This window comes from Antedon mediterranea, chromosome 1 (assembly GCF_964355755.1).
Source record: "Antedon mediterranea chromosome 1, ecAntMedi1.1, whole genome shotgun sequence".
Taxonomy (NCBI): domain Eukaryota; kingdom Metazoa; phylum Echinodermata; class Crinoidea; order Comatulida; family Antedonidae; genus Antedon; species Antedon mediterranea.
In genome coordinates this window covers 38025118-38049923 of record NC_092670.1, presented here as the reverse complement: position 1 = coordinate 38049923, position 24806 = coordinate 38025118, and the positions used below count along the sequence as shown (strand labels likewise).

Here is a 24806-nt window from a genome sequence, read left to right as displayed (position 1 = left end):
TACAGGACAGACTGAAAAAGTTGTACAGTATTTCAGGAATCATCATTCAGCATGTACCCCCTCTATAGTTTATTGGTTTATAAAGAACGTCAAAGGGTCAGCTTCAGGTCACCAAAGTTTTTGCCAGCGCCAGTGAATGCGCTGCAAAATTTCGGTGTTTTAAAAATATTTTCGGTAAGATAATACAATAATGTATGTTTTCTTAATTTATTATATACTTCACATGACTTATTACTTGAAAATCAAATGATTCTAACTGTTTTAAAAGCTAGCTCTCTCGTTACATTTATGAGCCGGTTGACTGTCCCCTCTCTCGCGCACCGTCGCCGCTCGTGGTTTGACGGTGGATCAGGTGGGAAGGCCTATTAGGCTAGCCTAGCCAGGCCCAAAAAACTCTAAATTTTACTAGAATGTTTTTATATTGATTTAGTATCAAATGCCTTACTAGCTAATATTATTTTGAATTAAAATTCATCTTATCATTTTTATATTTTTTAATAAAATAACTTTTTTTTTTGAATGGCGGGAATAGTAGGGGCTAGGGCCCTATAGGCCTAGTCTAGCCTAGTTAGTAGAGTACTAATTATTAAATATTACCACCATATAATATTGAATCAGAGACTATATATACAGATAGAATAATAATAAAGTATCAAGATGTTGAGGGCTCCAGTTAGTCGTGTTGCGGTTCTGACGAAGCAGATGCTTGCTCCAGCTATGACTAGTGTACGCTACCAATCGGCATCACCACCAGAAAAAGTGGAAGTGTTTGTTGATGGTAAATCTGTTCTGGTTGACCCAGGCACAACTGTTCTTCAGGTGAGAACTTTGTAAAGCTCTGTCTACACTATGAGAACTTATGTGACAACATATGTGATGTGCCCATATATAGACATGATGATGTCATATCACTACCATATATGGGCATATCACTACCATATTTGGGCACATCACACGTTTTTTTTGTCAAACTAGTTTTATAGTGTAGACAGACCCCATGGTAATACAATTGTTTCAAATTGAATCCATTCGTATCCACCTTGAACCCAGCTGAGTCCAGTTGTAAAAAATGAAAGAGCAAAATAATGTACTGTACCATGTAGCTGTAGCTTAGTATATTTGTGCACATTTATTGTGAAACTGTCATTTGTTTTTATCTAATTTTATAGCTCCATGATGTAATGTGAGGCTATTGAAAACCTGACTCAGTGACTGTCAATCTTATATAATTCAATTATCCCCATTCAACCCATTTCATTATTATACATTATTTTTCATTAATTCTTTTAATATACAGGCATGTGCAATGGTTGGCGTTGAGATCCCCCGTTTCTGCTATCATGACAGACTTTCTGTTGCTGGAAATTGTAGAATGTGTTTAGTGGAAGTAGAAAAGTCTGCTAAGGTAGACATAAAGCCGATTTTCCACTAGCCGAATTTGTTCGCGCGAATCCAACGTTTCGAAGAGAAAAAAAACGCTAACTCTCTTTCGACTACATGAGCGAATAGCTTCGACGTTCATGTTCCTCGCGTGGTTACTGAGCTTTTTGATTCGCATGAGTGCTCATGAAAGCGCCATAGCTCATTTCCTGAACTCCGATTGGTTGCTCAATATTTCGCTTCGCAAAAGGTAGAAACAATTCGAACTAGTAAATTTCGCTGAAGCGAAAAATCAAAGGAACTAGAATTCGTCACAGAAGGGAGTATGACAGACAGAAACTCAAATACGCATGCGTATAGCATGACGCTTTCGATTCGCACGAACAAATTCGCCTAGTGGAAAATAGGCTTAATGTTCATATTCAACTAACTAAAGTGCAAGAAGAAGTGTTGAAAACCTTTTGGCGGCTCTATCACAGCTACTACACGTTCTATACACCAGACAGTAACAGTAGTACAGCTCAGCCAATCTTCCAGAGAGAGATTGAATATTTCCTAACACTTATACATACAGATCTACATTGCAATGTCTAGGTGTCATATTGGCTTAACTATAATTTATCCATTTATTTGTAAAAAGATGATAATTAACAACAAAACATTTATTTCTAAAATGATAATGAAACTTAAAATGTTCATTTCGTAAACGTCAATGATAAAACAGTATCACTGCAACCTCAATATTGTAGATGTTCACATAAAAAAATAAAATATTATTTTAAAGTTAATTGACAAAAATATGAAATAAATGTTAATTAATATGTTGTATTAATTTTTCAGCCTGTAGCTGCATGTGCAATGCCTGTGATGAAAGGTTGGAGCATTAAAACAAATTCAGAGTTAACAAAGAAAGCTAGGTAACTACACCTGAACATTTTAAACATACATAGTTATTTCATTGTGTTTGTAGTATACAAACTTATGATGGTTATCTATAAGCTATTAACTTAGCAGATAATTGAAATAATACACCAAACATCAATCGATCAATCAAGATTTTTTTTTTTACAACTTAGGGGGCAGACACATCTACTTGACCCTTCAATAATATCATGCCAACAAAACAGTAATATTAGTAATGTTAGTAATAAAAACATATAAATACCAGTATTTTAAAAATTATTTTATCTGGATTTGCAGGGAAGGTGTAATGGAGTTCTTGTTGGTTAATCATCCTCTGGACTGTCCCATTTGTGATCAGGGGGGTGAATGTGACCTACAAGTAAGTACATAATCAAAGATTGCAAGAAACAAAACAAATAAAAATTCAGTTTATATTTGAAAATTTCCAAATTGTTTTTATCAGGATCAATCAATGGCATTTGGCAGTGATAGAAGCCGTTTCGAAGACATCAATTTTACGGGCAAACGATCAGTAGAAGACAAAAACATCGGTCCATTGGTCAAAACTATAATGACTAGGTGTATTCACTGTACAAGATGTGTTCGGTTAGTATCTTTCTACTGTGTTAATCTACTGATTAATGTGGCCAACTTGTTATTATGCAAATCAAAACAATGTGTCCTTTTTATGCTAATCATACATTTTAATTAATATTTTGTAGGTTTGGAAGTGAGGTCGCGGGTGTAGATGACCTTGGAACTACTGGGCGTGGAGGCAATATGGAGATTGGTACTTATGTAGAGAAAATGTTTGAATCTGAACTTTCTGGTAATGTTATAGGTATGTAAAACATCTCAAGTCCATAAAGCTCTGTCTACACTATCAAACTAGTTTGACAAAAAAAGTGTGGTGTGCCCAAATATAGTAGTGATATGCCCAAATATAGTAGTGATATGACATCATCTTGTCCATATATGGGCACAACACATTTTGTTTGTCACATAAAGTTTGATAGTGTAGACAGAGCTTAAAGTTGATTATATTTCTGTTTTTTTTTAGTGCTTTACTTTCAATTTTGTGTTGAATTAGTCATTTTATTGTCACATAAGTTATTCACTTTTACCAAAAACTGGATTGAAAAAAAAAAGTTATTTACCTAAAAAATGTAATTTAAAGCAAAAAATACTTCAAGACTGTCAGACAATGGTTTTTTGTTTAAATTAACCGTTTTATTTGTCTTTTTATAAGTAAAATAATAAAACATTTTTACAGAAGTGAATAACTTGATTAAACTGCAAAATGGCATATTCAAAGTCTGATTTTATTAATCTTCATTGTTCATGTTTTTGGGGGAAAAAACATCTTTAATAATCTATTTATTGCCTAACATCAGATCTATGCCCGGTTGGAGCTTTGACCTCTAAGCCATACGCCTTTACTGCAAGACCCTGGGAAACACGCAAGACAGAGTCGATTGATGTCTTGGATGCAGTTGGTTGCAACATCACTGTCAGTACAAGAGCAGGAGAGGTTATGAGGATTCTTCCACGAGTTCATGAGGTATTACCCATGTCACATGATCTCAAGTAAAAGCTATCTTAAGCTCTAAAGAAAAAAAAAGTGTGAGGTGAAAAAATATGCTAGTGATATTGTGTCCATATATAGGCACATCCTAATATGGTAGTGATATGACATCATCATGTCCATATTTGGGCACATCCTATTTTTTGTCACAAAAAGTTTGATAGTGTAGACACAACTTTACTGTTGCTTAAAAATAAAGAAGAAAAAAAAAAGCAAGAGAGATAAACTATCCAGAAAATGAGAACCTAGATGTGGATTGCTAGAGTTAAAAAATGTTGCACAACTCGCGTCTTCGGATTAAAGCAGATGCTTGATGTTACGCTCTGTCTACACTATCAAACTTTAAGTGACAAAAAAATGTGATGTGCCCATATATGGACATGGCATACCACTACCATATTACATTTTTTTGTCACATAAAGTTTGAAAGTGCAGACAGAGTTTTTGTGCTCTTTATATGCTACATGTTAAATGTATTTGTTTGTTTCTAAGGACATTAATGAAGAATGGATATCAGACAAAACCCGTTTTTCATATGATGGATTAAAACGACAAAGATTAACGGTTGCTATGGTAAAAGACGATGAGGGTAATTTAATAGCAAGCACATGGGAGGATGCCCTATCAACTGTTGCCTCTCAGGTAGGTCATACGTCAAAACAATGTATGCACAGAGTAAAAATATAAAAGGCTTATTTAATTAATTAATACAACTATACTACTGTAGATATATAACAAAGAATGATATATACATATTAGATTTTTAAAATCGATCAAAAGGACAATCACAAGAGATCACTTTTTGTGTCAACACATATATGGGCTTTCTGGAAAGTCTAGTTTTCAGGTTTAATGGACATGGTTAAAATAACTTTTACTCTTTGTTTATGTAGCTAATCAGTACAAGTGGATCTCAGATATCTGCCATTGCTGGAGGTCTGGTTGATGCAGAGGTTTGTCTTAGAAAAACAACTATTCCAAAATTAAACCAACTACCATACAGTTTATATTATTTTTGTGCTTTGACACATTGGTGACGAATGGACAGACTGACAAAAAGTAGATATAGGATGATTGAATATATAGTATAGACATACTTGGTTTAAACACAAAGTTGATTTAAACAATGAATGAAGATGACTATAATTATTGTGTGAATGAAGGGATACTGTTATAAAAAGTGAGAAATTAAAGACAAAATATGGAAGGGTAACAATTATTAATAAAATAATTTCTGAGTGTATTAAACAAATAGATGTTAGTTGATTAAGGATAACTAATGATAACATATTAATGTTATACTGCTTTGATTGTAGGCCTTACTAGCGCTGAAAGATCTGTTAAATAGGTTTGGATCAGAAGCTCTATGTACGGAAGAGATTTTCCCAATGGACGCCGCTGGGTAAGACATAGTGTCTGTTATTGCTGTCACTTAACAATTTGAACATAGTAGCATGTGATTTATAAATGAAAATTTTCTTTTATACTCTAAAATACTAATTACAATTAAAATGGTTTGCTATCTTTATATATTATTGCAACTGGTAAATATTATGGTAGCCTTAATCAGGAAGGACAAAGTAGCCCACCTGCTAGAAGTTTGATTATTAATAATGGTAGACATAACTTAAATTTTTTACAAAACGGGCATCTTAAAATTTACCTTGTAAATTACCAAAATTTGACCTAGTTTTACAATAATAGGAATAATATTTAATAATAAACATTATTCATAATTTGAATGCGAGAAAATTAAATAAAGGATGTAAAATATTTTTTATTTTAAAAGCACTGATTTCCGGTCAAACTACCTGTTAAACACAAGCATTGCCAAAGTGGAAGAAGCAGATTTATTGCTGCTAGTTGGCACCAATCCAAGATACGAAGCACCCCTTTTCAACGTTCGTGTACGTAAAAGCTGGCTCCACAACGATCTGAATGTGGCGTTAGTTGGCGAGAACGTGGATCTTACATACTCCTATGATGTGAGTGGGTTCAATGACTAAGTTTGATCAAGATGTATTGTCCCCTCCTCTGATTAATAAAATCAGACTTTAAATACTGTAGGCCATTTTGCAGTTTGAATAAAGTTATTTACTTCTGTAAAAAAAAGAAGTTTAACGAAAAACCATTTTCTGACAAACAATTTAAGTATTTTTGGCTTTAAATTCCTCTTCTTTTTTTTTCGATCCATTTTTTTGTCAAAGTGAATGTAACATTAAATTCAAAGTAATTATTTTTACTGTAGGAACAAAAAAAATCTGTCTTCATTATAATAAAATAATATTAATTTAATTATTTATTTTAAAATATTAGCATCTTGGAAACACAACTGATGTTCTTTCCGAGTTAGCCAAGGGTACTCATCCATTCAATAAACAACTGAGTAAGGCTAAAAACCCTATGATTGTAATAGGCAGTGGAGCATTACAGCGAGAGGATGGCGCAGCAATACACGCCAATGCAATTACAATCGCACAAAATGCACGTCAAAATAGTGAAGATGATTGGAAAGTATTAAATGTGTTACATAGGGTAAGACATATGATAATAAATTTAATAAAGTATCAAGAGGAAATAAGTACTTAGAAATATATTTAAGCAATTTGTTACTGATTATATGTGGTAAATTATCGAGTTCATTCCCTATTGGTACATTTCCCCAAATGTTTGCATGCCCTAGGCCTAGTCACACCACACCAAACTGAAGCAACAGTCACTGATCCTAACCAAACTGACCTGTGAATAAGATATACATAGCTACAAAAAAGGCCAACATACAGTAGGCCTAGAAAACTAAAGTCAATAAAACAAACATGAGCTAAGTTCCATGCTATAAAAACAAGTATACTGTACAGTACTACCCTTTGGTAGTACTGTATTATGTAACAATTTAACTTACCATAAACTTGAATTGAATAGAGGCAAGACAGTACTGTAGGTGTTACCTGTTCAATAGGCAATGCTCTAATGGCTTGAAAGAACACAGAATATTTGAACAAAGGAATATGTTCACACCTGTGTATTTAAATGAATTAAATAATCATGTTAGAAAGTAATTTCAACAACTGTTGTACATAAACATGTCAAAATGTAAAAAACAAAATTAGGGATGGGGTGTGGCCAGCTGGAATAACCAAATCAAAATGTTTAAAATGTTATGCTTGAATGAGTTTTGCAATATAAATTTTAAATACAGGTTGCTAGTCAAGTAGCAGCGCTAGACCTAGGCTACTCGGCTGGGGTGGAACATGTTAGGAACAATGCACCTAAGTTACTTTTCTTGCTTGGTGCTGATGAGGACACAGTTACAAGGGACGACCTGCCACAAGACTGCTTTGTTGTTTATATTGGTAAGTGGTATGTTCTAACCATATGTGGAAAAGATAAGGTTGGCAGCCGAAAACATTGAAGTTTTGATATAATTATCTAAATCGAGCCTGCAGGTTCCACAAAAAGCTACTGTTAAAAGTGAAAGAAATTAATGTTAAAAATGTGTTAATGTCATCTTAAAATGCATGAGTTTCCAGAGACTTCATCTCCTTGGACCCAATAATCAATTTGAGAACCCTTGGACTCCACCAGTGATGCTATGCTATATTTGGCCTGCAAGATTATTGTAAATTAAAATACGGCCCACACTAGAAAGCTGTTTAGAACACCTGTCATAGACCATCTTGTGTTTATTGTATTTATCTTGTTAGGTCATCATGGAGACAGTGGGGCGTCAATGGCTGATGTAATTCTACCAGGAGCAGCCTACACAGAGAAGATTTCTACATACGTAAATACAGAAGGTAGAGCTCAACAAACTAGAGTTGCAGTATCACCTCCAGGCTATGCAAGGGAAGATTGGAAAATTATCAGGGCTTTGTCTGAGGTTTGTACTGGCACAGATCAGATAGAGGTGGTTAAAAATTACAATGCCTAGGCCTACAATGACATTTATGATTGTTGGTTTTATGTTCCTCTTAACAATGTCTAGACCCTAGACTAACCCATGCCCTGTTCTGTGTACTTTCAGGTTTCTGGTGAACCACTACCCTATGATGACCTGGAAGATCTGAGGCTACGAATGACTCGAGTGTCGCCAAATCTCACCAGATATGGTGATGTCGAGGAAGCCAACTTCTTTGCCCAAGCACAAGAACTCACAAAGGTTAATTAACTAACTAAATCAGTTGAAAATTATAAAATCGCTTTTTAAAAAACTATAATAATTGTTTGGTTCATGACTAAATCATTAAACATACATTTATCTTTGCAGAACGTAAAAAAACAGCTTTCTAAAGATCCTCTCACCAGCCGACAGAGGGTGTTAGAGGATTTCTACATGACAGACTCAATCAGCCGAGCATCGCAGACGATGGCAAAGTGCGTCAAGGCAGCGACTGCGGTTAAAAAATCATAAATAATCTCAAAACTATTAAACGGATATCTAATAAAAACAGTAAAAACAATGTCAATATCATAAGTGTTTAAGTTTACTTTTCATTTCATTGCTTTGGTATATTATCTCTAAACCCTGGAGAAAATACTAGCAGTCACTTTAAAATCTTTGTCGAGAACTGCACATAATTACAACTCTGAATTTAATTGCGAGAAACAAGATAGTCTAAAAACAATCTATTAACCTGCAATGATATATTTAGTTACTTTCAAAGAAACCATAAGTTTAAGTAAATGAATTCTTGTAAATACCAAGTTATAGTGAAAATATGTGGTGTTTTGATGTGATCACAAGATTAAATCGGAAATGAAATTAAATGGCTGTAATTTTTGTGAGTGAAAGTACTACTATAAATCTATATTAAGCTCTGTTTAGACTATCAAACTAGTTTGACAAAAAAGTGAGATGTGCCCAAATATGGTAGTGATATGACATCACGTCCATATATGGGCATATCACATTTTTTTGTCACATCAAGTTTGATAGTGTAAACAGAACTTTAAATAGCATAACATCAAAAACAAGACCACAAATCAAGGTTGTGAGAAGAAAGAGTTGGGCCAACATCAAGTGAATTATATGGATATCTAGAGGTCGATGTCTCTATTTGTACTATATTATACTAATCATTCATTCACATATATTTGAAACAGTCCAAAAATAACAAACAATGATTTCTCAATTATTTCCATAAAACATAAGTATAATTCATTAATATGGACTATTTTATAACTTCATGACAATTCAATATTATATTTATTTATTCAACATTGATTAATAAAAATTAAATACATAATATAAAACATAAATACAGTACATTGTAGTATTAGAATTACTGTACATAATATATATTGATATCGGATACAGTAACTGGTACATTTAATTGACAACAACTATATCAACATTTAACAACTTCAAATTCATTAATAATAAGATCGTTGATTATAACGATGAGTTATTAGCAACAGTGTTCTTGAAATTGATGAAAAGATGATTTTAAATCGATTTTTTGGAACCTTTATTTAGTAATCATTTTGATTTCATCATCTATCTAGGGCTATTAACATTCTCTTAAAATGGTCTTTACGGCGAAGCGAACATCAATGTCCGCTTTGCGCCAATCGATATGCGCGTAGCCGCGTGAAAACGAAACATTGACGTTCGATTGGATTTGCCGGACCGGAACCGTGCCGGAACAGATACGTGTGAAAGACCCTTAACACATTATTGGCACGCATTTCATAGATGGTGTTAATACTTTTATTTATGAAATAATTTGTGCGTTTTTTTCCCTCAACCTTAATTTCACACTAACTTAAACTTCGGTCTTTGGTTCTACAATGTTGTACATTGTTGATGATATTTCACCAAAGGTAGTCAAGGCAGTTGGTGATGCTATTGTAAAACCCTTGACTTATATATTTAACGTATCTCTTCACTCCGGCTCAATACCGGAACAGATAAAAATTGCAAAAGTAATTCCCATATACAAAAAAGAGGACCGTCATTTAGCCTCGAATTATCGCCCGATATCACTACTACCAATTTTCTCTAAAATCTTTGAAAAGATAGTCCATTCCAGATTGTATAATTACTTTAAAACTTACAATATACTAAATGATTGGCAATACGGCTTCCGAAACAATCATTCAACCTCCCACGCTATAATTGATCTGATCCACAAAATACTAAAGGCATTTGAAAACAAAGAGTTCGTAATTGCCACATTTATGGATTTGTCAAAGGCATTTGATATTATTGACCACAGTATATTACTGAACAAGCTATTCCACTATGGTATAAGAGGTGTTACACTAAAATGGTTCAGTAACTACTTAAAATCACGAAAGCAATATGTTTTTATAAATGGTACTTCGTCTAATATTAAGGAGACTAGTATTGGTGTTCCACAAGGGTCCGTTTTGGGACCTTTGTTGTTTCTTGTATATGTAAACGATATATGTAACTCAAGTACACAAATTGAATTAATTAGCTTTGCCGATGATACAACAGGATTCAAGTGTGGAAATAACCTGAACGCATTGGCAAACACTATGAATGTGGAACTAGATAGAATTAATATGTGGTTCAAAGCTAATAAACTTTTATTAAACACCAGCAAAACAAATTACGTAATCTTTAAAACTGCCCAAAGGCGTATTATTACAACCAACATTGAATTGAAAATGAATAACATTACTTTAGAACAACAAAAAAATGTAACATTTCTTGGGGTTGTAATAAATGAGAACCTTTGCTGGAAAAATCATATAAGGCTTATTAGCAAAAAAACCGCTAGGTCTATTGGAATATTGATAAAAACTAGACATATTTTTCCTAATTATATTTTAACAAATTTGTATAATACATTAATTCTACCGGACCTTCAGTATGGAAACATTATTTGGGGCAGTACATATGATAGTACACTAGAATCCCTTCTTAAACTCCAGAAAAAAGCTGCTAGAATAATTTTATTTAAAAAGCCATGGCAACATTCTGAGCCACTGTTTAAGCAATTAAATATACTTAACATACAAGATATCAACAGAGTTACCGTCCTAGGTTTCATGGCCCAGATTAAAAGCAATGTTTTACCCAGACGAATCCAAATAATATTCAAAAGAAACGAAAATACTACCCATAATCTTCGAAATATTTGTAGCGTAAAACAACCATACTCTAGGTTAACGTCTGGTCAACATTTTATCAGTATTCACGGACCGAAACTATGGAACGAGCTCTGTAGAAATCACTTAGATATTGTTAACAAAAATTATAAAATATTAAAAAAATATGTAAAAAGAGACATTTTATCGAATTACAGAACTTAAAATGCTTCACTCATAAAATATAGATGCATATATTATGCATTTGTGTTGGTGTGTGCGAGTATACACACATAGCCTGTTTTATATTATATGGATTCATACTTTTGCTATAATATATATAGAAAGAATCCACATGTACTGGAAGTAATAAACTGAATATCTTCTTTTTTAAGACAAAATGTATAAATAATCATGTTAGAAAAACAGTATCGCTTTTTGATGATGAACAACTCTAAAATGTATATAGGAAATGTTTTTTTTTTATCTATTATGTTGTGTTTATTGTTTTATGTTTTTTATGTAAAAGGGTCCTGCGAAAACAGAAGTGTAAACTTCTCTATGCAGGATCCTTGCCATCATTTATGCTATGAAACTGTATTTATAAACGATGAGTAAATAAATGTGAAGTCTAATAGGCCTACATAAATAAAAAAGGCCTACAGCGGGAAACGAGACTCTGGTGAGTTTTCTCTTTGATTTAAACGGCAGTACACGTAACAAACCCCGTAACAAACGAATCGTATAGATGTGTTTTTACGAATGTTACCTTTTTACGATCGATTAAGCCAATTTCTTCTTCTATTCTAGGCCTACTTTTGATGTAGGCCTAACTCTGGGCTTGCGTAGCAACGTCGTTTACCACGCCATTTGAAAGTGACACGAATGTTTAGGCCTATTCCTTCTTCTATTGCGGAAAATTATATACGATATGCGCTTAAACTCCGTACTCCGTTCATTGTTTATGAATTTCCGTTGTTTAACAAATCGGTGCCGTCTTTTGTTCCGTGAAACTAAACAGACCATGCGAGTGTAGTTGGTCCATCGTTTGTGCGTAGGGCCTGGCGTAGGGCTGTCATACCCGTAGTGCGAAATAATAGGCCTACTGTGGGCTACAATTTAAACAAATACTAATAATAGCAATGGAGACAATGAAAGCAATAATACAATAAACAACTTTATTAATATACTTTGATGTTAAATCACATATTTAATTAGTATAAACAATTATAATTTAATTTTATATTCAACTTTTTTTTTATATCACTCGCACAAGATGCACAAATGGGCCTACATACAAATTTACATATAAGATGAATGTAAGTAAAGTTTATCTGAAGCAGTTTATAATAATAATTACATTTCAAATATTAAAATACAATATTTATACCAATTTTTTATTAAATTCATTCTTCTTTTTTAAAAGGAATTTTGGTACTATACTTTTTAATAGATTTTGTATTAATAATTGCACATGATTTGAAATGTGTTTTCAAAATACTAATTTGATTAAACTTCTTTCCACAATGTTCATATTCATATGGTGTCTCTCCTGTGTGTATTCTCAAATGTGTTTTCAAATTATCATTCTGGTTAAATTTCTTTCCACAATGTTCACATTCATATGGTGTCTCTCCTGTGTGTATTCTCAAATGTGTTTTCAAATTATCATTCCGGTTAAATTTCTTTCCACAATGTTCACATTCATATGGTGTCTCTCCTGTGTGTATTCTTAAATGTTTTTTCAAATGACCATTCTGGTTAAATTTCTTTCCACAATGTTCACATTCATATGGTGTCTCTCCTGTGTGTATTCTCAAATGTGTTTTCAAATTATCATTCCGGTTAAATTTCTTTCCACAATGTTCACATTCATATGGTGTCTCTCCTGTGTGTATTCTCAAATGTTTTTTCAAATCACCATTCTGGTTAAATTTCTTTCCACAATGTTCACATTCATATGGTGTCTCTCCTGTGTGTATTCTCAAATGTTTTTTCAAAGTACCACTTTGATTAAATCTCTTCCCACAATGTTCACATTCATATGGTGTCTCTCCTGTGTGTATTCTCAAATGTTTTTTCAAAGTACCACTTTGATTAAATCTCTTCCCACAATGTTCACATTCATATGGTGTCTCTCCTGTGTGTATTCTCAAATGTTTTTTCAAAGTACCACTTTGATTAAATCTCTTCCCACAATGTTCACATTCATATGGTGTCTCTTCTGTGTGTATTCTTAAATGTTTTTTCAAATGACCATTCTGGTTAAATTTCTTCCCACAATGTTCACATTCATATGGTGTCTCTCCTGTGTGTATTCTCAAATGTAATTTCAAACTCCAATTTGTGGTAAATTTCTTTCCACAATGTTCACATTCATATGGTGTCTCTTCTGTGTGTATTCTTAAATGTCTTTTCAAATCACCATTCTGGTTAAATTTCTTCCCACAATGTTCACATCCATATGGTCTTTCTCTTGTGTGTATTTTATTACTCTTTATAATTACATTATTTTTATGATGAAAAATATTTGTTGTATTTTTCCCAGGTACTTCACAATGTTTTGTCACATCTCTGCATTTTATACTATAATTGTTTCTACCAATACATTTTTCATGAACACTCTTGACCCTTGAATCATTACCATTTTCTTGTTTTTCGTAACTATTTTTCACTATAAGAGAACAATTCACATAGAAATAATAAAAAGTATAAAATCATAATAATATTTTAGGGTTGAGGGGGGGGGGGGGTGAGGGTGTTAATTTTGGGTATATTATAGTGGTAATGGGGAAGGAAATTGTAATGAGAAGGTTTTAAACTACAGTAATTTAGAAAACTGCCACGATTACTGTTTTGCTAGTACAGTAGTAGTGGTAATAATTTATGATAATGTTATTATTAATTAATGTTTAAAAAATAAACCTTTTCTCATGTTTGTATTTTTTAGCATAGCTCCACAAGAGACACCATCAATCTTCAATTCTTGCGCATATTCCTGTCCGTAAAAAACTAAAAGCTCACAGTGAGCCAAAATAGGTTTAAAAGTTCTGTAGTAGATTTGGCTTTGATACTGAAATGAGACAAGATTCTGCTCATTTTCGTTCCTAGCACAGTTGACATATCTCATCCAGTTTGATTTATTCTCTTTTTGTCCATCTACAAAGTGGCTTCGTTTTCCATCTTTGTGTATCTTATACGAAAAGAAATATGTAAGTAATATTAAGAAAATGGTTTAGTAAAAATAATTTATTCTTAGTAAAAATAATTTATTCTTACTAAATTGCTAAAACTAATATATTATTATAAGTATTGATAAAATATTTCCCTAACAAGAAAGTTTTACTTGACAGCTGCCTAATCATTTGGCACGTCATGAATCAAAAAGTTATTCTTATCGGGCCACCATGCTCACCCAATTGTATATGATGGCAAAATTTTTTTTGCTGTGTTTTGACACTTTCACGGTTACAGAAAAACCTTGCAGCAGGACTTTTCATGGTACGTTGTGGGTCCTTGATTTGTCCATAAATATTATGGTTTACTTACCGTGATCAATTTAGGGTGAATCTTATGTTTTTTCATAATTTGTATGTATTTCGCTATCGCTATGTCCGTAATTGGGCCAAATTTCTGTAGTAATTTACTGACATTCTATGGTTGAGAACCCTGAAATTTATCAGCTAAGCCAAAGTAACATCAATGATGTACACATTTCAATTTAATTCTGTTTTCCATGTTTTATAAGTTTAAATTAAAACTTTATAAAATGGTTTTGTGTATTTTTAAACCAGACATGAAATATCTATATAAAATGGAAAGGCTACTCAAAAAGGAATAAAACTAACCTGCCATGCATAGCCACTGTAGCCCTCATCACCATAAACAATCTCACCTCCATATGGTCCAAATTGTACACCTAAATAAAGGAAAGTCACCTGTATTATTTAATAAAAAGATGTAATTTTGGTGCTGTTTTGTTACCACCATGATATTTATTCACTTTAACCAAATTATAGAGAAAAAAAAATTTACCTAATAAAAGAAAAATCCCATTCTGAAAGTCAATGAGTTTTTGTTTTAAATGCTATAATTTAAATTGAAAAATTAGTTTGCTTGTTGGTACAGAAAATAATTCTTTTATTTATATTGGAATATGTTACTAACCTTTTGGAAATTTTGTCTTTGTCCAAACACCAAGACCTGCCTTTTTCATTTTTGATGGTGCAATCTGAAGGCCATCAGGGAGACTCAAGTGGGCACGGTCTTTACATGTATCTGGTGTGGGCTTGTCATTCACTATCACAAGAGAATGTGTTGGACACTGGCCCTCATTTAGTTCATCACAATCTTCACAATCTTAATATGACAACATAAAAATAAAAAATTTTTTTGTTATGTTTTAGTCGAAAATGCCATTTTAATGTCACATAATAGTTATTCAAACACATTATCTGAAAAAACCCTGTATGTAAAGCAAAAAATAGTCAAATTGACTGGAAGGAAGTCAATGGGGTTTGGTTGAATTTAACTGTTTATTTTGTCTCTTAAAAAACATTTTTTTTTCTACAGAAGTGATTAACTTTATTAAAACTGCAAATATAACCTATTCAATGTCTTTTTTTTATCAATCGTCATTTTTCATGTTTTTGGAGGACAATACATCTTTAATCAAATACCGGTAAACTAAGGCTATTTAATAGTTTTGAATAAATAAAACATTAAGTGATCCTATAATGATCTTCTGGAAACTACTGTTACAGTACAAGACATCATACTATTGTTACTTACAAATAAAATTGTCATCATCCGGTATTTCTGACTCTTTATAACAGACCATAAGACTATTTTCATTTCTTTTTGGATATCGATTTGATTCCAAACCTAAATAAAAAGTAGGTACATACTTTAAGATAATTTGAAAATTGAATCACTTTTTAATTGTAAAACATGTTGATACAACTAACACAAAAAGTGGCAAAACTATATTACATGCATAATCCTCAAACATTATAATGATATGAATGAAACTATTGTAAGGTTTTCACACACCTTTCTTTTTAATAACCTTTCTGTTGGCCTTATAGCTATCAAAACCTTTCTTATCATCGTATTTTTCTGAACTGGATGGACATTCTGATACAGTGCACTGTTGGCTCCTCTAAAGATAATAATAAATAATTAATTGACTGTCTAGTTTTACCACAATAAACAAAATCACTATCTTCCTTTTGAATTTTGAAAATTGAAGAGCATATCATACAGCACCAAAATGTACTTTTAATAACTGTTACTTACCTTGTTACTTTTAATGGCATTTGTCTGTCTACAAGTACGGAAAGGAGCACTAAATTTACTCGATACTAAAAACAAAATAATACAATTAAATAGTTTAAATGCTTTTTATATACCTTACATAAGCAGACTTGTTTTATACAAAACTAGTGATACACCAATCTTTTTTTTTCATTTTTTAAATAGTTCACTACTTAAAATTCAGATTTTTGACCCCGCCTAAAATATGCTAGAACGATTAAAACCAGTAAATGTAATAACTATACTATATACATGTCGATTTTGTTTTTAGAATGTATTTGCCACAGCTCAATGTTACGTTGACTGAGAAACAGGCTTAAAGCTGTGCCTTGCATGCACCCCCTCTTAGTACGCAATGCTGGATTCACCCATGTCAAGTTTGCTAGTAGCAGATTGTAAGCACAGTAAGCTTATATCATACATTTCTTTTTTTTCACAGTGATGGTATCAACTCCAGGTCTCCACTCTTCATCACTATCATCGCTATCTGTAATTTTCCGTTTCTTTGGGTGAAATGGTCCTCTCATAAAGACTGGCATTGGAACCTCTAGTCCTGTATATGAAAAAATAGAGATAAAATATATACTGTAAATGAATATCATCTTGGAGAACATTGGCATTTTAAGTTGAAGGTGATCAAAGTTGGTTTTCTACTACTATTAATACAATTAAATTCACCTTTATCTTCTTTTTCTTCATTTTAAATATGTTAAATTAATTATTTCAACATATGGCATATTTCTTAATTATACTATTTATTATGCAAGTTGGTGTTAAGCTTTGATTAGTTTCTTTTAACTAAATCGAATCCCCTTTTGTAATGATATGCTTATTTTGTTTTGTTGGCAATACAAATCGGTGAAAAAAACATCCGTTTAAAGATGTAAAAAGATAATAAAAATAGACTTTTTGAATAGGCCATTTTACAGATTTAATAAAGTTAATCACTTCTGTAGAAAAAAAAAGTATGTTTTCTTTAAAAAAAATATAAACACTACAGTTAAATTTAATATAAAAAAAACATTGTCAATTTGAGTATTTTTTTGCTTTAGTAACTGACAGTTTTTTCAGGTAAATAATTTCTTTTCTAATAATTGAATAATTATTGTCTGACATTAAAATGACATATTAAACAAAAGCATTAGGAAAGTTATTTTTTCAGGGGGACAATATATCTTATTAATTATTATAAACAATATTGAAAGTTTAAATAATTGATGGAGGAGATATAACAAAGGAAAAACTTCTGAAAAATGCTGCACCACTTTTAAAGTTATAAACAAAGAAAATAAAACAAGGAACCAATAACAATATAAGAAGCATATGAGTCCAATTATAAGAGGAAAAACCATGGAGAAATTGTTTAGATAATTCATCCATGGATAAGCTAAGCAGAGCTTTTATTAATATGAATTATTAATAATATTGAATGATGAATTATATAGAATTATTATGTTTTTAATTTTAAAAACTAGGGGCTTAGTAGTAGTACAACTTTATATTTATTAAGCCTAGGCCTAAACAAAAATATTATTTAATATAATACATTCTTACCTATTTCTACCATCTTTTCATAGTTTTGTTTTATATTCAGGTGCCGCTTCTTTTCATAATCAGACATGGTTGCAAATTGCTTTATTGTAAAATATTGTTTTAGTATGTCTTCATCCATCATATTATTTTGTAGGAAGTCAGCTATTGTACAGAATCCGTAGCTTACTTTATATTTATGAGATGAAGGAAAAATAAAAAAAAATATTGAAGACTTGCTACAATAATGCTAGCTAGGCCTACTAGGCCTCTACTACTAGCTAGGCCCTAGGCCAATCCCAGGGCCTACCTACTAATCTATTCTATTAATTAGGCTAGGCCTAGCTAGCTGTAGCCTACTAGCCTAGATAGGCATAGCCTAGCCCTAGGCTAGTACGTCTAGGAGGTAGCCTAGCTAGGCCTAACTAGGCCTAGGCATAGCCTAGGCCGCCTAGCTAGGCCTAGGCCCCTAGCTAGGCCTATAAGGCCTAGGCCCTAGCCTAGCTAGGCCTCACAGCATTTACGCTACCGCTCTTCCTTAACATTGGAACTAAGCCCCGCCCACTTCTGGAAATATGACGTCATAGAAATTGTAGCTCGAGCGCCTGTGTTATAGAGTCGCGGATTGGCTAATTGAATACAAAAAATAGCATTTCGTAGCGCCTAGATTCCAGAAAATTGACCAATCAGATCGGTTTTTAGATAGAAAATTCGGATTCCTCATAAGTTTGAACACCTAGTTGACTATAAATAATTTCTAGGGAAACCTCGCTTGTTGTGAGGGGAAGCGCCGAAAGCGAGATTTTCGCATAGTAAGTTAAATTTATCGTTATATCTTTTTTATTTAAATATAAACATATTTTTTTGAATAGTCAGCTAACTGCATCATTTATCTAGGGTCATGTTGATATATAAAACGTGATAATTTACAGTATGCAAATAGCTTAATTACGTGCGCCCGTCCAGGCCCTTATTCAGCAAAACAGGCTCAACGCAATAAAATGGTTGTGCAACGCTTTGTGTTAGAGAGGCGCACACGGCCGGGCACGGGTAACGTTCTTTTCACGGCGTGCGGAATATGAATGCTCCCTAGAGTTAGGCCTAGTATAGCCTAAACCAAATAGATATGGTACCCTAAGTAGGCCTATTCAAATTGTTCTATTTCCTAGCCGGCTTATACTCGTACATATTATATATATATTTTATATATCATTTCTAGACTAGAGTAAAAATTTGTATTTTCTTGCCTAATTAATAAAATCTGAAAACTAGGCCTAGCCTAGCCTATTTATATTTTTTGCTTTAAATCATTTATTATACAGTAAATAACATTTTTTTTCTTTACATTTTTCAGATTGCTTCACTGATATCGACTACATCTACAATATACATGGTTCGACAGCCACGGTTCTGATATTTAATAAATATTATTATAATTATATTATAATAGTACAGGCCTAAGCATAAATAAATTATAGATACAAATAAATATATTCAAATATATTTAATATAAATCATTTAATAAGTTGTACTGAACTATAAGCTAGAAAATGTGTAACAAATGAATAAATTATAATTTATTAATTGATATTTGTATTGGTTTAATTTTTCTTATTACTGTATTAACTACTAGTACTACTGTAGTTGTAGGATTTGTGGTTTAATTATCCAACTCATTTTATTTGCAAGTACAGTATTTTAAATAATAAATATGAATGGAATCATAAACCAGTAAAACTCGGAAGACCTGAAAAAAAAAGAAAAATACCAGTCAGTTTATCATTTCCTAAATTGAATATTCTAACAATTGAAACATATTAATAATATCTTTACAATCTTGTCTACCTCTTATCTTTCTTTTCCTTTTTGGTTGGCTATTTTTATTTGTGATGTAAGGAAATAATTCCCTCTATGATCTGGCCTACCTAGGCTAGTGTAAAATCCTAAATTAATTAAAAAGAACGTCGGTCTCTTTGGCCTACCGTTGTTAATATAAGGTGAAACAAAGACTATAATTACAAAATATAAGCCTACATTATAAAGGTAAATTGTTTTTAATTGTAAATATATGTTTAATTTGTTTCTAATTATACGTCCAAATTCGATAAAAAATGTGTTCAACAAAGTCTCATAGATAGGCCTAAAAGAATACACAGAGAGTGGTACTGTGGGCCTGGCTAGGAGGTTGACGCACGCTGTAACGGTTTTGCTAAATAGTTGCGTGTACAAAACGTTCACGTGCACTGTGCTTGGCCGGGTAGAAGCGCTCCTGATTGGGTAGTACAACCTGTCAATTAACGATCGCACATGTACGCGCTATGCTATTCTCGCTGGCGGCGGTACAAAAAATATCCAAGTGTAAATGCTGTGGCCTATAGGCTAGCCTAGGCCTAGGCCTAGCCTAGTTAGGCTAGGCTAGGCTTATCGTAGTAGGCCCAGGCTTAAAGTCTTATAGTCTATAACCAAACCTTATCTAGAATTCGATATAATTATTTAGAATGAATGCCTCATAAAAACACGAGTGGGAATGATGTAGGCTTGCTACATAGAGACGCTAGTGGTGGGGTGCATAAAATGCCGTGTGTCCGTACGTATTCGCGGACGATCGGTCGCCTGCTGCATCATGGCTGCTACTGATAGAAGCTAGGTATGATCTCCCGCGCGTCTCTTCCTTCGACATATGATTGGCTAATAGTTCAATTATATCGTCTGCACTTCTGACGTCATAGTAAGTCGATGTTGCTGTTGTTGATATTTGCTTTTCACAGTCAAAAATGTATAATTGCTATATCACAAAATATATTAAAAAAAACAGCAAATTTTATTAAATAGATTAGGTAGAATACTATTATCAGTACAGTAGATATCAAAACTCATGTTAGTAATATCCTAAACTCACTTGGTTGGAGTACACTAAAGGACACATGGAATGAACATATTCTAATATTACTTTTCAAGTGCCTAAATGGACATGCAGCACCTATTTATCAACTCAATTTATATTTACAGAAGAGAGTCACAATAAAGGTACACGAAGTCAAAGTAACAACACTTTGATAATACCTAAGTGGAATAAAACTCAAGGTAAAAGAACTTTTAATTACAGATCTACAAAATTATGGAACTTTCTACCTAACAAAATAAAAAATGATCTTTATGATATGACAGTATCAACTTCCAAATCACAAATTTCAAAACGTTAATTTTAATTCAAAACTAAATCTAATTAATGCTCAATGATTAAAATTTCTTTATTCTTGTTTAAAAATCTCAATTATTTATGTTTTTACCTTTAAATGTGCTTACTTTAATTGTGTTAATTTAATTTTGATAATTTTAGGTTTAATTGTATATTTTCTTTTGTCCATTTATATACTGTATTTTGTTTACATTTATGTAGTTAAGAACTGAACCACTTTGGAAATCAGTACATTGTATTGAAAGTGTATATCAGAATAAAGAAAGATTAAATAAATAAATGATCACCCTTTGATGATGGTATTGTGTACTGTTAGTATATTATATTGTAGGTTCAAATGGTTTTTATTACTGACAGAACAGCCTTTTATTTTGTAAAAATGTATTGTTTAGAATTTATTTTGTGCAAAAAGTAAAACCTTGTGATCTTTTTGATTGGTTTATATTGATTAAAGATAGAGGTGTGTTATGAACCTAATGAATCTATTGAATGTAGATATTCATTTGATGAAAGACTGCCTGTCTTGTTACCGAGATATAGAACAACATCTTTAAACTCATTCATATCATTTATGACGTGTATATTAGTTAGCCCTTGATATCATTGGCAGATAGCAGATGGCAATATAATATGTACCGTAAAAATATTATTTGCGCATTTGATTGAAATGATATGTTTTTTGGAGTTAATGCATGAGCGGATATTTTTTAACCCACCGTTGACAATTACTAACTCTCACCGTACTTGATCGTCGAGACATCGACTGTAATGTCAAAAAGGCATGGCGTTTACTTTGAAAGTTAATCTTTTTAGATCAATGTTATCTTTAATTAGTTATTATAATTCCAAATGATTAAATAATATTTCCGATTTTCGTTAGGTGTTGGCTGTTCATCCGGGTGGTCGGCACACCTTTGCGGCATGGCCTCGAGGATCATCTTGAGGCGAACACTCATTTTATGATTGGCACAGGAGGAGTTAGGTGTTTCACTATACAACCATATCACAAGAATATCAACTGTCAGGTATGTTATCCCTATTTAATTTAAGGGCGTGTGGCGCAGTGTGTTGGGAATTCCACTACTGAATCCACCTCTCGTCTCATTGCTTGTATCCTTATTAGCCAAGATACTTTTCTTACGTTTGCCTCTCTGTACCCAGGTGTAGGCCTATAAATGGGAACCCGGTTAGATCAAGACACAACTTTGCGCTGATTACTAGCTGCATTACGGGAGTATGTTTCCATACGTGTTTGATGCAAAAAATGACTGGGGTAATAATGTTCAGCGCTTAGAGGTTTCACAACATTAGGCGATATATAAATCCAGGATATTATATTATTATTAATTCCATAATATATTAAATAAAATATCACAATTGCAAAGCGATGCTTTAATTCAATAAATTCAAGGAATGGTACTTTATCATTAGTCTTGTTTAGATTGAATTTGAAGAAACACAATGAATATGCCTATTACGATATCCCACTGACTTTTCTAGTTAACAATATCTCTATAGGTTCCTGCAGTTCTCATGATTAGGCCGGCCCAATACTTATCATTTCCACTAAAAGTGATTTTATGTCATTTGATAATATATTTCAGAACCCTTTGATTTCACATTTTCCCCGTCCTTCATTCTTCGAACGACGAAGTTTGTCTTATACAATTGGCGCTTAACCTCTACCTATTACTATATGCATTGCCGTATCTATCATCCTTAGGGCCTATAGGCTTACAGTATTTGAAGTTCAAACAGTATTAATTATTATTGACAGGATGGCAAAAATTGCGCTTGTGTTTGTCGTAATGTTTGCAGCAGTCATCGAATGCTTTCCGTTTGGTAAGTTTAAAAACAATCAAATACATTCAGTTTAAAAAAACTACGTATACTATCTAAAAGTCATTCCTCCCACTGGGACGCCACGCAATGACGTAAGCGCAACGCAGGCGAATTGACCAATGACAAGCGACACTTTGGATAATTAATCTTCCGAGTGTGATTGGTTAATGCTTTCGCTTACAATACAATACGTCATTTTATAGCCCAGCTTGTTGTGAGAACCACTTGAACGCTACCGCAACGACGTATGCACAAAATCCATATAATACTATATTAATAATTTATAGTCAATTCATTAGTAACATACAGTATATATAACAAATGCTTCGGGGTTAGAGTAGAGTCGGCTTAAGCTCTGTCTACACTATCAAACTTTATGTGATGTGCCTATGGAAATGATGATGTCATGATGTCACTACCATATTTGGCCATATCTCTACCATATTTAGGCACATCACATTTTTTTTTTTGGTCAAAACTAGTTTGATAGTGTAGACAGAGCATAACTGCAGATGTTTATTCTTATTTAGTATTATTTCTCGTGAATCGTTAATAAAACTAGATGTTTATCTTTGGCAGGGAACGGGATTGATTCCTCTGATATCAGCAGCAGTGACTTAGAAAGTGATTTCAATAAAATTCTATCTTTCAACTCTGAAAAAAGTTTCAGTTGGGATGCAAGTGAAATATCTAGCTCAGAGACAAGCGAAACTTCCAGCAGCTCGGAATCAAGCGAACATACCAGCTCAGAAGAATTAAGCGACACTGTTACCAGCTCAGAATCAAGCGAAGTTACCAGCTCAGAAGAATTAAGCGACACTGTTACCAGCTCAGAATCAAGCGAACATGCCAGCTCAGAACCAAGCGAACATGCCAGCTCACAATCAAGCGAACATGTCAACTCAGAATCAAGCGAACATAGCTCAGGATTATCCGACACTGTTACCAGCAGCTCAGAATCAAGCGAACATGCCAGCTCAGAATCAAGCGAACATAGCTCAGGATTATCCGACACCACTGTTACCAGCTCAGAATCAAGCGAACATGCCAGCCCAGAATCAAGCGAACCTGCCAGCTCAGAATCAAGTGAACATAGCTCAGGATTATCCGACACTGTTACCAGCTCAGAATCAAGCGAAAATGCCAGCTCAGAATCAAGCGAACATGCCAGCTCAGAATCAAGCGAACATATCTCAGAAGGATTATCCGAAACTGTTACCAGCTCAGAATCAAGCGAACATGCCAGCTCAGAATCAAGCGAACCTGCCAGCTCAGAATCAAGCGAACATGCCAGCTCAGAATCAAGCGAACATAGCTCAGAAGGATTATCCGACACTGTTACCAGCTCAGAATCAAGCGAACATGCCAGCTCAGAATCAAGCGAACCTGCCAGCTCAGAATCAAGCGAACATGCCAGCTCAGAATCAAGCGAACATAGCTCAGAATCAAGCGAAAGTTTTAGCATATAACTGAAAATATAATCATTGTAGCTAAATACATCTGTTCCCGAAACACATTATTCTTATTTTTAACATTGCAAGTACTAACATATAAATTATAGCTTTTATTATTGTATGTTACGGTAGACCTGTGAATGCTTAAGCTTGGTTCCAAAACAATAGTAGTACGCGAGTATTATGATATGCACAATTTAATTACTTTTCACCTTCACAATTTTTATATTTCTTTATAGTTTTGCACTATATCGGTGTGCGCATGTCAACAGTACAAACCAATTTCCGTCCTGCGAGGAGTAGTCGCGGACAGTATCACAATGCAGATTGACATGTAAGCATGCGCAGACGTTTTTTACAAATTTGTTTGAGTTTTGAATTTTTACTTACGATCACAATAAATCAGATTAGTATAACATAGATGGTGTATTAATAATTGTTGCATATTGCGCGTAGCACGAACAGAACATTATTGTAATTACTGTTTACGTCAGTGATGACGATTACGTTCACGACGAAGATTCCAATATTTACCATG

The 24806-nt window shown here is 33.1% G+C and overlaps 3 protein-coding genes across 5 annotated transcripts; 2 read left to right on the top strand and 1 right to left on the bottom strand.

Annotated features, from left to right (window-relative positions):
• Positions 1–81: 81 nt before the first annotated feature.
• On the top strand, positions 82–8635 carry LOC140062808 (NADH-ubiquinone oxidoreductase 75 kDa subunit, mitochondrial-like). Of its 2 annotated transcripts, XM_072109189.1 has the most exons (17): positions 82–174; positions 634–819; positions 1298–1405; positions 2221–2297; positions 2581–2662; positions 2747–2889; positions 3006–3124; positions 3678–3844; positions 4361–4510; positions 4762–4821; positions 5185–5270; positions 5658–5853; positions 6185–6403; positions 7068–7221; positions 7573–7748; positions 7893–8027; positions 8136–8635. In XM_072109189.1, the coding sequence occupies exons 2-17, from the start codon at positions 658–660 to the stop codon at positions 8277–8279; spliced, it is 2178 nt and encodes a 725-aa protein (XP_071965290.1). In that variant the 5' UTR covers positions 82–174; positions 634–657; the 3' UTR covers positions 8280–8635. The 2 variants fall into 2 exon arrangements, with proteins under 2 accessions (XP_071965290.1, XP_071965372.1); XM_072109271.1 differs by lacking the exon at positions 82–174 and having other exon boundaries at positions 632–819.
• A 3526-nt stretch (positions 8636–12161) lies between these two features.
• On the bottom strand, positions 12162–18306 carry LOC140062430 (uncharacterized). 2 transcript variants are annotated; one of them, XM_072108767.1, is made up of 10 exons: positions 18289–18306; positions 17798–17962; positions 16665–16796; positions 16226–16290; positions 15980–16088; positions 15719–15811; positions 15095–15286; positions 14776–14846; positions 13853–14120; positions 12162–13601 (listed from the first exon to the last, which is right to left on the bottom strand). In XM_072108767.1, exons 2-10 carry the CDS (start codon positions 17916–17918, stop codon positions 12334–12336), a joined length of 2319 nt encoding a protein of 772 aa, XP_071964868.1. In that variant the 5' UTR covers positions 17919–17962; positions 18289–18306; the 3' UTR covers positions 12162–12333. The 2 variants fall into 2 exon arrangements, with proteins under 2 accessions (XP_071964868.1, XP_071964787.1); XM_072108686.1 differs by lacking the exon at positions 18289–18306 and having other exon boundaries at positions 17798–18280.
• Positions 18307–19745: 1439 nt separating this feature from the next.
• On the top strand, positions 19746–24680 carry LOC140049948 (uncharacterized). Its single transcript, XM_072094903.1, has 5 exons — positions 19746–19816; positions 20783–20857; positions 21853–21997; positions 22750–22814; positions 23394–24680. Exons 4-5 carry the CDS (start codon positions 22751–22753, stop codon positions 24281–24283), a joined length of 954 nt encoding a protein of 317 aa, XP_071951004.1. The 5' UTR covers positions 19746–19816; positions 20783–20857; positions 21853–21997; position 22750; the 3' UTR covers positions 24284–24680.
• The last annotated feature ends 126 nt before the right edge of the window (positions 24681–24806 follow it).

Coding starts and splice junctions, on each gene's coding strand:
- LOC140062808 (XM_072109189.1), top strand. CDS start 658: ATGTTGAGGGCTCCAGTTAGTCGTGTTGCGGTTCTGACGAAGCAGATG. Junction 4,511..4,761: donor TATCAACTGTTGCCTCTCAG/GTAGGTCATACG, acceptor TTGTTTATGTAG/CTAATCAGTACAAGTGGATC. Junction 7,749..7,892: donor TTATCAGGGCTTTGTCTGAG/GTTTGTACTGGC, acceptor GTGTACTTTCAG/GTTTCTGGTGAACCACTACC.
- LOC140062430 (XM_072108767.1), bottom strand. CDS start 17,918: ATGATGGATGAAGACATACTAAAACAATATTTTACAATAAAGCAATTT. Junction 16,291..16,664: donor CACTGTGAAAAAAAAGAAAT/GTATGATATAAG, acceptor TTTTGTTTTTAG/TATCGAGTAAATTTAGTGCT. Junction 15,287..15,718: donor GGATGATGACAATTTTATTT/GTAAGTAACAAT, acceptor TGTCATATTAAG/ATTGTGAAGATTGTGATGAA.
- LOC140049948 (XM_072094903.1), top strand. CDS start 22,751: ATGGCAAAAATTGCGCTTGTGTTTGTCGTAATGTTTGCAGCAGTCATC. Junction 22,815..23,393: donor CATCGAATGCTTTCCGTTTG/GTAAGTTTAAAA, acceptor TATCTTTGGCAG/GGAACGGGATTGATTCCTCT.